Genomic DNA, 13,134 nt, shown 5'->3' on the forward strand with positions numbered 1-13,134 from the left:
TTGCATCTCCTCATATCTAGAAAAACACTAAAATCCTTCATGACGACTGTTGTGACTAGAAGTAACCTTCAAAAGACCAGCAGCAAACTTCTGTAAAATGTGTGCATGGTGGCATGCACCTCCCCCTTCACGTTTATCACATATATCTTGATGTTTCCCCTTTCCTCTTTGGGATGGTGTTTCAGAGCTATCTGAAATACTGCCTCCTGGGCTGTAGTTAAGTGGACAAAAGATGTCATGGTCATCCACGAGTGCAGCCACTCCCAAGGGTGATCTGGTGAGCCCTAAGGGAACTCAGGGAAAACAAAGAATACTGGCCCATAGCTAAAGTGCACATCAAAGAAGTGATTCTGATAAGCCCAGACCTTTTCATCTTCCCATAGAAACTGGTTTTCTGTAAATCCTTTCTTCCTACCACATTCCCTTTATTGCAAAAACTGCTATATATCCTAGCTCCCTCCTCACCTCCTTGGAGAAGTTTTCTCAGGGCTACCTGAGATGCTGTCTTCTCCCAGGCTTAAGCCCTAATTTTATCTCAAATAAAACTTTAACTCTCAATTTCCAGGTTGTGGTTTTGTATTTAAGTCGACAGTTACATCCCCACTATCTAGAACTGTGCTTAACTCTTAGGAGACAATCAATAAATACTTGCCTAATGAATGCTGAATAAATAATTTTAGGAAGTCATACTGATTGAGCCTTTTTTTCCTGCAACTTCAAGGCATTTGTTAATTTTATAAATAGATAAACCAAACCTGCTTCAGAACTGTGAAACTTAACTAAGATGACCTCAAGATTTTAAAAATAAATATTAGTAAAATTATAAAGATTAGCTGTTAAGATGACCTCACAGAGTCAATGAGATGTATTTATTTGCATCCAAAATATTTTAATAGTAAAGAATAAGTAGTAAATCTCAATAATGTGTTTGTGTACTCAATGAATAACTTTACAAATGTGAAAACTTAGCTTAAACAGCTTTCATGAATACAAAAAGGTAAAAACAAACTATAATCATCTAATTATCTGAATAGAATTACAAGTTTTCAAGTAACTTGTGGTTACTTTGCATTTAGGCCAAAATCTAAGAAACAAATTACTTATGCAAATATTGAAAAGTCTCAGTTTCAGAAAATGTTGGCTCTTTAGAAAATAAGAATTAAAAAAATTAATTTGATGCTATTAGATTCCTTAACTACACTGATTTTCTGAAATTAAACAAACAGCTTCTCTGCTTCCTTTAGTTTTTGTTTCCTATCCATTTTAGCAATTACAGCCCAACGGTCCTCTCGCATTTTCCTCATAGCTCCAAACTTCAGTGTAGATCCAGGCGTTGTCAGAGATGAAGGGGTCTGAATAGAAAATAAAATCACAATGTATTTAACTAAGAAGAAAGAATTAAATACAGCTTTTGAAATCTGCTCTCTGAAATAAAATTTTAAAACTACCTTTTTTGGTGTTCTGACACAAAGATGAGAAATTGGTGGATTATTATTCTTGTATAGTTTTTTCAATGTATCTTCCTCTGAAACCATGCTCTTAAAGAAAAATGTAAAATATAATTTGGGGACTGCCACCGATAATATTGTATTATTAAAATGTCTACATACCACATATGAGGAGGAGATGGAGGAGAAGGGGGATGGAGAAAAAAGATAAAAAGACTGAAGAAAGACAACAATGACAAAATAAATCTTCAATCTCCCAAAAAGGGACCTAATTTTTGATTCTATTAACTATGTACCTGAAAGGTTATACGGAATACAAGTTGTTTATGAATAGTGTTTTTCAACTTATTTCTATTTCAGTTTCAGAGTCTTTACACTACTACTTCCCCTTTTCCCCAGCTTATTCAAACACTTAGGCTTTATAAAAAGCATCTATAATCCTATAATTACAAACATGGTCAATTATCAATTTATTTATATTTTCCCAAATAATAATAATAGCTAATAATTATTTAGTATCGTATGTCAGGGAATGCCTTTTCTTTTTTCTTTGTCTATGTATGCTGGTTGACCATATCCATGAAGTCCTTGCCATTCAACATCACAAAGATTTCTCCGATGTTTTCTTCTAAGAATTTCAATTTTAGCCCTAAGATTTAGATCTTTGATCTATTTTGAGTCAATTTTTATATACAGTGTTAAGAATCCAACTTCATTCTTTGATATGTTGATATCTAGGTTTCCTGGCACCATTTGTTGAAAAACTGTCCTTTCCCCATTGAATAATCTTGGCACACTTGTCAAAAATCAACTCACTATATATGTGAAGATTTATTTCTTGGCTCTCTCTTTTATCACATTGATGTATATATCTATATTTATGCTAGTACTACAGTGTTTTAATTACTAGCTTTGCAGTTAGTTTCAGTCAAGAACTGTGAGTCCTCTAATGTTATCTTTGTTTTAGCTATCTGGGGCCCCTCGCAATTCTGTATAAATATGAACATCAAATTTTCCATTTCTGACAAAAAGGCTGTTGGAAATTTCATAGGGATGGTGTTGAAACTGTAGACTGCTTTCAGTAGTATTGACATCTTGACAATGACAAGTCTTCTTATCCATGAACATGGAATTTTTTAAAATTTCTTTAAGTCTTTCAGCAGTGTTTTATAATTTTCAGTGTATAAATATCATGCCTTCTTGGCTAGAGTTGTTCCTAAGTATTTAATTATTCTTGATGGTATAGTAAATGGAGTTATCTTCTTAATTTCCTTTTTGGACTGTTCATTGCTAGTGTATAGAAACATAACTGATTTTCATTTGTTGGTTCTTATACCCTTCAACATTGTTGAGTTCCCTTATTAGCACTAGAAGCTTTCTTGTGGCCTTTTTGTGATTTTCCACACACACACACACACATATATAAAATCATGGCATACACAAGTTAGAGTGTTACCTTTTGTTTATTTGAATGACTTTTTTTTTTTTTTCTACTTGTCTAATAGCTAAAACCTATGACTGGAACTTCCAGTACAATGTTGACTAGCAATGGTGAAAGTGGGCATCCTTGTCTTTCATAATCTTAGGAGGAAAGCTTTCAGTCTTCCGTCATTGAGTATGATGTGAGCTTAAGTTTTCACTCCTATCCTTTACCATGCTGAGGAATTTTCCCTCTATCCTAGCTTTAGGAGAGTTTTGATATTGAAAGGATGTCGGATTTTGGCAAATGTCTTTTCTTTATCAATTGAGAAGATCATGTGAATTTTTTTCCTTTGTTCTATTAATGTGATGTATCACATTGATTTTATATTGAACCACCTTGGCATTTCTTGGATAAATCTCATTTGGTCAAGGTGAATGATCCTTTTAAAATGCTATTGTATTTGACTTGCTAATATTTTGTTGAGGATTTTTGCATCTACATTCAAAAAGAATAATGGTCCGCAATTTTCTTTCTTGTGATATCCTTATCTGGCCTTGGTATGAAGGTAATGCTACTCTTATTGAATGAATTACAATTCAATTTTTTGGAAGAGTTTGAGAAGGATTGGTGTTAGGTCTTTAAGTGTTTGATAAAAATCACCAATAAAATCATCATCTGGTCCAGCACTTTGTTGGGAGGTTCTGGGTTACTAAATGAAATTCTGCATGTTATTGGTCTGATGAGTTTTTTTTGCTTCTTCTTGAGGCATTTAGGTAATTTATGTTTCAAGTAATTTCTCCATTTGTTTATTTCTCCTATATTACCGAATTTGTTATTATGTAATTATTCACAGTATTCTTTATATCTCTGAAATTTCTGATGTTAGTTATTTGCATCTCTTTTTTTGGGGTCAGTATAATTAAAAATTTGTCAATTTTGTTGATGTTTTCATAGAAACAAATTTTGCATTCATTGATTTTTTTTTTCTGCTGTGTTCTTTTCTCTAATTTGCTTATATCCACTCTAACCTTCTCTCAACTTTGGATTTAGTTTGATTTTTTTTCATAGCTCCACAAGGTGTAAAAATAGTTTATTGATTTTTTTCTTTTTCAATCTAGGAATTTATAGCTATACATTCCTTTTGAGCAGTTTTTTTCTGTCTCACATAGGTTTTGGTGTATAGTTTTCATTTCATTCATCACTAAGTCAAACCTCCCTTGTGAAATCTTCTCATGTCCATTGGTTAGTAGTGTGTTAACTTACTAAATTCATGAATTTTTTAATGTTCCTTATTGATTTCTAACTTCATCTCTTTGTAGTCTGAGAAAATACTTAATATGATGCCTATCTTTTTAAATCTATTGAGACTTATTTTGGGACCTATATGGTCTATCCTGGAGAATGTCCATATGTACTTTAGTAGGATGTATATTCTGCTGTTGGACTGAGAGTTCTATACATGTCTGTTAAATGTTTGGTTTGTGTTGTTCCAGTTTTCCATTTCCTTATTTATCTTCTGCCTAGTTGTTTTATACATTACTAAAGGTGGGGTATTGAAGTATTCAACTATTAATGTATAACAGTCTATTTCTCTATTCAATTCTATAAAGCTTTTGCTTCATATATTTTAAGGGTCTCTTATTATGTGTGTAAATGTAAAAATGCCATAATTTCTTGCTGTATTGAACCTTTTAAAAATATATAATGTCCTTATTTGCTTATAGTTTTTGACTTAAAACTCTATTTTGTCAGATACTACCACATATTTTTTGATTATTATTTGTATGAATATCTTTTTCATACATTCACATGTAGCCAATTTAGATCTATCATTAGTCTCTACTAGATATATATATATATAACTATATATATATAATTTTAAAAACCCAAAATCAATTCTGCCAACCTATGTTTCTTTATTGGAGAATATAATCAATTTACATTTAAACTAATTACTGAGTAAGAATAGATTAAAAAGGGAGTTCCCCTTGTGGCTCAGTGGGTTACCAACATGACTAGTATCCATGAGGGTAAGGGTTTGATCCATGGTCTTGCTCAGTGGGTTAAGGATCTGGCATTGCCACAAGCTGTGGTGTAGGACACAGACATGGCTCAGATCCTGCATTGCTGAAGCTGTGGTATAGGCTGGTAGCTGCAGCTCCAATTTGACCCCTAGCCTGGGAACTTCCAAATGCCACAGGTGTGGCCCTAAAAAGGAAAAAAAAAAGAAAGAAAAAAAAAAGGTAGACCAACTTTTGCCTTTCTTGATATTTGTTTTCTATAAGGTTTAAATGGATTTTTGTTGTTCTTTTGTCACTCATTTTCTCCATTACTGTCTTCTTTTGTATTTAGGTGACTTTTTTTGGCATTTAAATGTTTTTATTCCTTTCTCATGTCCATTTGTGTATGTTCTATAGATTTTTTTGTGGTTATTATGGGGATTATGTTTAATAACCAAACATTATAGTATCTATTTTAAATTTATACGAACTTCACTTCAATAGCCCACACAAACTGCTCTTATACAGCTACATTCCCCATTACTGATATCAAAAATTACATCTTGGAGTTGCCACTGTTGGGCAATGGGATCAGCAGCATCTTGGGAGCTCTGGAGCACAAATTCCATCCATGGCCCAGCACAGTGGGTTAAGAATCTGGGAGTTGCCAAAGCTGCAGCTTAGGTTGCAGATGGGGCTTAGGTTGCAATTGCAGCTTGGATATGATCCCTGGCCAGGAACTCCATATGCCACAGGGCAGTCAAAAATGAAAAAAAAAAAATCACATCTTTATATATTGTGTTCCTAGTAACATAGATTAATAACTTTTATGCACTTGTCTATTAAATGTAGAAAATAAAAAGTGAAGATAGAAACCAAAATTATAAGAACTCCAGCTTTTGTAATTTCCCATGTATTTAACTTTAGCAGAGATCTTTTATTTTATTTTTATTTTTTTGTCTTTTTACTTTTTCTAGGGCTGCTCCCATGGCATATGGAGGTTCCCAGGCTAGGGGTCTAATTGGAGCTGTAGCTGTTGGCCTACACCAGAGCCACAACAACGCAGGATCTGAGCCGCATCTGCAACCTACACCACAGCTCACAGCAACGCCAGATCCTTAACCCACTGAGAAAGGCCAGGGATCAAACCCACAACCTCATCGTTCCTAGTCGGATTCGTTAACCACTGAGCCATGACAGGAACTCTGGTCGCATCCTTTCATTTCAACCTGAACAACTCCTTTCAGCATTTCTTGACAAGAAGGTCTGGTGGCAACTTAGAATAGCTTTGTTTATCTGAGAATATCTTAATTTCTCCACCATTTTTGAAGGACAGTTTTGCCAGACACTGAATTCTTAGTTAACAACTTTTTTTTCTTTCAGCAATTTGAATATATAAAACCTGCTGCCTTCTGGCCTCCAAGGTTTTTGATGAGGAATCAGCTGATAATCCTCCTGAGGGTAACTTGTATGTGGTAGGTTGATTCTCTCTTGCTGCTTTCAAGATTCTCTTTGTCTTTCAATAGGTTATGTGTTTTCATGTGAGTCTATTTGAGTCCACCCACTTAGAATTCATTGCGCTTCTTGGATTTGTAGACTAATTTATTTCATTAAGATTTGAAAAGTTTTCAGGCATTTCTTCAAATATCCTTTCTCTTCCTTTCTTTTCCTTCTTGGACTTCCACACCAACATACTGACCTTTTGATGGTGTCCCACAAGTCTCTGTTCACTTTTCTTCATTCTTTTTTCTGTGCTCATATTCAATAGTTTATTTCCCTGTCTTCAAATTTATAAATTATTTCTTCTGCTTACTTACATCTACTTTTGAATCCCCTAATACACCTTTCATTTCAATTACTTTACTTTCAATTGTAAACTTTCTTCTTGGTTCTTTTTTTTTTTATTTTTTTTAAAATTTTTATTTTGTCTTTTTGCTATTTCTTTGGGCCGCTCCGCGGCATATGGAGGTTCCCAGGCTAAGGGTCGAATCGGAGCTGTAGCCGCCAGCCTACGCCAGAGCCACAGCAACACGGGATCCGAGCCACGTCTGCGACCTACACCACAGCTCACGGCAACGCCGGATCGTTAACCCACTGAGCAAGGGCAGGGACCAAACCCTCAACCTCATGGTTCCTAGTCGGATCCGTTAACCACTGCGCCACGACGGGAACTCCTCTTCTTGGTTCTTTATATAATTTCTCTTTATTGGTATTCTCACTTTATTCATACATTTTTCTGCCTTTGTCTATGTCTTCCTTTAGCTCTTTGAACATCTTTAACACAGTTGTTTTAAAGTCTTTGTCTAGGAAGTCTAATAACTGAGGTTCCTCAAGAACATTCTGTTGATAGCTTTTGTTCCTCAGTAGGCCATACCTTCCTTTTCTTTGCATGCCTTGTGATTTTTTTGTTGTTGTTGTTGAAAACTAGATTTTCTTAATATTGTAAACTAAAATATCTGCAAATGAAATTCTTCCTCTTCCCCAGGGTCTGTTATTTATTTAGATTTGTTTTGCTTTTTGTTTTAATGTTGAAGGTATCTCTGTGCCTCAGATAAGCCTGTGGTGAAAATTTCAGATCTTCTAAGATTTTTTCTGAGCCTGTGCCTTTCCCTAGGCATGTATAATAGCTTTCTAAATGCCCTGTAAAGGTGATTGATTTTGAATGTTCTAATCCTTAAATGTCTGGGTCCTCAAAGAGGGGGAAAAAAAGAGATAACTACAGTTTGTTTAAATCCTCTTGAAGACACTTCAGCCAATAAGGTTTAAACAAGCAGCCAGTTTCTGTTATCTGTATCTCAATGATAAGATGGAGCAATCAGCAATCAGAACACTGAACCCTGATATTTGGAGGACAAGGTCCTTATTGGTCACCCTGGCTCCAGCAATACATGAGCACAGCTGCTTATGATATGGCTATGGGTTGGGTGATACATAGCTACTACTACTTTTAATGCTGAAATTGATCAAAATTGACCATAATTTTACTTGCCAAGTTTCCCTCTGGAAGGCACAAGCATTCAAATACTCATCAGAGTTCCAAAATAAACTACTTTAGACAGCTTCTGCAAGTACAACTGTTGTCTGGTGGAGAAATGGACTCCTGGCATTTCCTAATCCACTACCTTCAATTTGCAATTTATGTACAATGACATACACAGGCTATGGAGCCAGACTGTTGGTGTTCAAATTTTTGTAAGGCTCCATGCCTTACTAGCTATGTGACCTTGGGCAAGGTACCAGTGTGACTCAGTTTCCTCATCTGTAAAATTGGAATAGAAACTCTTTCTATACTTCTAAAGCATGAGATTGTTTTAAGGAATAACTGAAATAATCTGTGTAAATTCTTTAAAACAGTGCCTGGTTCACAGTTTTAATCATTAAAATGTCAATCATTATCTATAAAACAAAGAGTTATTAGAGTAGGGCTTTTCTATAAGGTAAAGTCAATAATTACAATTTTAAGACTTCAGCTACTCCTTATTGTAGAAAAAATGAAAGTAGAGGATCCCAAAACAATATAAAAGCTTGAAGGATCTCATATTTATGAGATATAATACAAACAGTTTTAATAGGAACGATGCAATTAAGAATCTTTGGTATATTGCTCCATTTTGTGTAATGAGGCTTATCTGTTTTTAAATTAAATAAGTTGAAGTTTAATTATTCCCAATAAATCATTGTTATGCCTTTAGAAAATATGGATATGTGTGAACATACTCACAGTAGGGAGCAACTGGTGATACAAACTGCTAGGGGAAATCTCCTCCTTAAACATGCCATCTTTAATACATTAACTCTTTAAGAATCATAGAAATGCTATAGTTGTCAACCAATACCTTGGTATAGATTTCAACCAATAAGTGCTATAAAATCAAGGAACATATATAATATACAAAATCAAGATGAGGCTTGAATAATAAATTTTGTTGCAGCAAAATCAAAAATATTTGCCTAACCTTCCTTTGAAAAAAAAAGGAACAGAAAATAACACTTTGCTGGAAAAAAGATGGTTAGTCATCTCATATCCCAACTAATATATCAAGTATTTCAAAATGTCATGTATTCTGAATTTTAGGAAGATTATTTCTAACCCTCATTTTTTAAAAAAAATGCTGCAAAAGCATAGGGTCTGTGTTATGGGAGAGTTCTACTTTTTTTAGGTTTTGCAATAATAGATACTATGCACATATATTATATATAAAGAAATAATGTAAATATTATAATAATGTAAACAAGTAATAAATGCTGATTATTTGTAATAATTTTACCAAAAGATCAGTAGTTTCCGAACTATCTGAATTAATATCAAACTCAAAGACCATTTTTCTCTTTTTATTACTTTCTTCCATGGGTACATTCTTGTTTTCTCTTTGCTGAATTTGTGATTTTGTTGGTGTCTTCACAGTATACGCCTATCCAAAAAAGAAAAACAATACATTATCCCATCCAATAAAACATATTTATTAATAAAGGCAAGTGATGGGAGTTCCTGTCGTGGCTCAGTGGTTAACAAATATGACTAGGAACCATGCGGTTGTGGGTCTGATCCCTGGCCTTGCTCAATGGGTTAAGGATCCGGCATGGCTGTGAGCTGTGGTGTAGGTCACAGACGCAGTTTGGATCTGGCGTTGCTGTGGCTGTGGCAGAGGCCGGCAGCTACAGTTCCGATTACACCCCTAGCCTGGTAACCTCCTATGCCGCAAAAGCGGCCCTAGAAAAGGCAAAAAGACAAAAAATAAATAAATTAATTAATTAAAAAAATAAAGGCAAGTTGAAGCTTTAGCAATCGGTAACTCTCCATTACTACTGGCGTATATATGAAGTAGACATATATAGACAGGTATTCTTCACATATATATGAAGTACATGAGGGGGAGAAAGACAGAAAAACAAATAGACCAACTTCAACTTCAGAAGTCAACAATCTTAAGAGAGACATTACTTTTTCTAACAATGATCAAGACCAAAGAACTGAGAGCTCGGTTCTCTCTATAAGAATCCTTAGTGATTAGGAGAAAATAAGTTTGCTTACCTTTTGTTGGTAAAGTAATTCTATTAGTCAATATTTAGTATTCCCCTGAAATAGTAATATGTAAGTTTTATAATTTTTAAAATATCTTTAAAAATTAAGTCACTGATATCAGCAAAAATGGCAGAGTAAGGAGCTCTGGAAATTTGCTCTTCCACAAAGCAATAAAAATGCCGATAAAAGTAGTCAGAATCAACTTGTTCAGAACTCTGGAAATTAACAAAAGGCTAACCACAACTTGGAGAGTGTTTTTTTTTTCCATAGCTGAACCTGTGTAAAAACAGGAAATTAATGGTATTTCAACTGCTCCTTATCTCATGCCTTGGTCTCTAGCTCTATGTTACCCTTAAAAATTAACAGCCCACATTCCTGGCCACTGGACATAGATAAACAGAATTAGGAGCTCTTTCAAAACTTTCCAGAGTTGTCATTATTTGACCTGTCTAGTGGTTCTCTGGAAGACTTCATTTATACGGCTGTCTTTGCTTGATGCAACTCAAGAGTTCGCTCAGTTAAAAAATATACATATATATACAGCACTATTCACAATAGCCAAGACATGGAAACAACCTAAATGTTTTTCGACAGATGAATGGATTAAGAAGATGTGGTACATATACACAATGGAATACTACTCAGCCATAAAAAAGAACAAAATAATGCCATTTGCAGCAACATGGATGGAACTAAAGATTCTCATAGTAAGTGAAGTAAGTCAGAAAGAGAAAGACAAATACCATATGATATCACTTATATCTGGAATCTAATATATGGCACAAATGAACCTTTCCACAGAAAAGAAAATCATGGACATGGAGAAGAGACTTGTGGTTGCCAAGGAGGAGGGAGAGGGAGTGGAATGGACTGGAATTTTGGGGTTAATAGATGCAAACTATTGCCTTTGGAATGGATAATCAATGATATCCTGCTGTATAGCAATGGGAACCATGTCCAGTCACTTATGATGGAGCATGACACTGTGAGAAAAAAGAATGTATACATGTATGTGTGACTGGGTCACCTTGCTGTACAGTAGAAAATTGACAGAACACTGTAAACCAGCTATAATGTAAAAAATAAAAATCACTATAAATGAAAAAAAAGGAAAAAAAACTTTCTCTTTGAGGTGTGTGGGGTAGGGAATAACATTTGTCAAAAACAATTACTAACAAGTGTTTTAATTTCACAGTTCCCTGAGGCAATTAATGACAATTGCAGCAAAAAACAGACTAACCAAAAACCTTAAAAAAAAAAACAGTCAAGAAATGAGATGTCCACTGGAGATTTTAAAAGTTCTGATATATTCCTAGAAATATAGAAAACCATGTTCACGGATAAGGCTGTGAGTAAGCACAGGAAAGACATGAGAAGGCCCTAAGCTCTTACCTATGGCTCATCTTGAGGGTCTATAAAAGCAGAAACTGAAGGCTAAGATAGAGTTGTCCACTATCTGGCTGTGTTAAAAGCATGCCCTAACATTTTTTCCTTTGACAAAGATTGTAAGATTTATTGATCTGGACTTTTAAGGAAATCTCTATTCAAACATTAGCTAAACATTGGCTAACCAAGTTGAGACTTTACCACACTCAAAGAATATAAACTGTATAAGAATTAGTTTAGAAAAATCACTAAACAAACACAAACTAGTAGAAGCATTAACAACAAACTTTGAGGAGAGAGGAGAATCTAATTTCCAGGTTGTCACATTACATTATTTTTAATGTTTAGATTTCCAGAAAACTTTTAAGACATCCAAAGAATAAGAAATTATGGCCCATAAATGGGTAAGGGAGCAACAATAGAAACTATCCTTATGGAATCCTCACTATTGGATTTCCTAGACAAAAAATTTAAATAAGCTATTTTAAATATGTTCAAAGAGCTAAAGAAAATCATGTCTAAAGAACTAAAAAAAAAAAAGTATGAAGACAATGTCAAACCAAGTTGGGTGTCAATAGACAGACTTTTTTTTTTTTTTTACATCCATACCTGTGGCATGCAGAAGTTTCCAGGCGAGGGGTCAAATTGGAGCTGTAGCTGCTGGCCTACGCCACAGCCATAGCCAAGCTGAATCCAAACTGCATCTGCCACCTACACCACAGCTTGCAGCAACACCAGATCCTTAACACGCTGAGTAAGGACAAGGATCACACTAACATCCTCACAAATACTATGTTGAGTTCTTAACCTACTCAATTACAATGGCAACTCCAGAAATTATTTTTAAAAGAAACAAGTAGAACTTCTGGAGTTGAAAAGTACAAAATCTGAAATGAAACATTCATTAAAGGGGCTCAAAAACAGATTTGATCAGATTGAGGAAAGAATCCATGAACATGAAGATCAAATGATATAATCCAGTCTGAGAAACAAAAAAAAAAAAAAAAAAAAAAAGAGCGCGAGAGAGAAAGAAGAAAAAGAAAAAAGAAAGAAAGAAGAAAAATAAACAGAGCCTCTGAGACTTGTGAGACATCACCAAACTTACCAATATACACATAATGGGAGTTTCAGAATGACAGCAGAGAGAGAGAGACCAGAAATAATATTTTTTTAAAAAATTGCTGAATTTGATATAAAAATTTGATATAAAATTTGATATAAAAATTAATCTACATGTCCAAGAAGTTCAACAAACTCCAAGGAAGGTAAAATCAAAGAGAACCACACCTAGACACATCACAATCAAACTGTCAAAAAAAAAAGAGAGAAATTTGACAGTAGCAAGAGACAAGTGACTTAGCACATACAAGGGATCCTCAATAATATTAACAGTGATTTCTCACCAGAAACCAGGGAATCAAAAAAGGGCTGCCATGTCCAAAGTGCAGGAACTGTTACTAAACCATCCATATATCTAGCAAAAACACCCTTCAAAAATGAAAGAGAGGACATCCCATTATGGTTCAGCAGTAATGAACCCAACTAGTATCCATGAGGATGCAGGTTCAATCCCTGGCCTCACTCAGTAGGTTAAGGATCCAGCATTGCCATGAGTTGTGGTGTAGGTCGCAGATGTGGTTCAGATCTGGCATTGCTGTGGCTGTGGTGTAGGCTGGCAGCTACAGCTCTGATTTGACCCCTAGCCTGGGAACTTCCATATGCCATTTAGGGTGAGGCCCTAAAAAGATGAAAAAGAGAGAGAGAGGGAGAGAGAGAAATTATGATATTCCTAGATAAATAAAAATTGAGAGAAATCTGTCACTAGCAGACTTTCCTCATAAGAAACACTAATAG

General features: G+C 34.7%; 1 protein-coding gene across 2 annotated transcripts in view; it reads right to left on the minus strand.

The window, feature by feature from the left end:
- Positions 1–872: 872 nt before the first annotated feature.
- SYCP1 (synaptonemal complex protein 1) overlaps positions 873–13,134 on the minus strand; it is a 148,437-nt gene continuing 136,175 nt past the window's right edge. Inside the window, exons 30-32 of one of the 2 annotated variants that reach the window (XM_047783074.1) lie at positions 9,140–9,283; positions 1,449–1,538; positions 873–1,352 (exon numbers count right to left, since the gene is read on the minus strand). In XM_047783074.1, the coding sequence (XP_047639030.1) occupies positions 1,215–1,352; positions 1,449–1,538; positions 9,140–9,283 (372 nt within the window). In that variant the 3' untranslated portion in view covers positions 873–1,214. The remainder of the gene's footprint in view (positions 1,353–1,448; positions 1,539–9,139; positions 9,284–13,134) is intronic. The other variant, XM_047783076.1, reaches the window with a different exon arrangement.

This window comes from Phacochoerus africanus, chromosome 6, assembly GCF_016906955.1.
Source record: "Phacochoerus africanus isolate WHEZ1 chromosome 6, ROS_Pafr_v1, whole genome shotgun sequence".
In the NCBI taxonomy this organism is placed as follows: domain Eukaryota; kingdom Metazoa; phylum Chordata; class Mammalia; order Artiodactyla; family Suidae; genus Phacochoerus; species Phacochoerus africanus.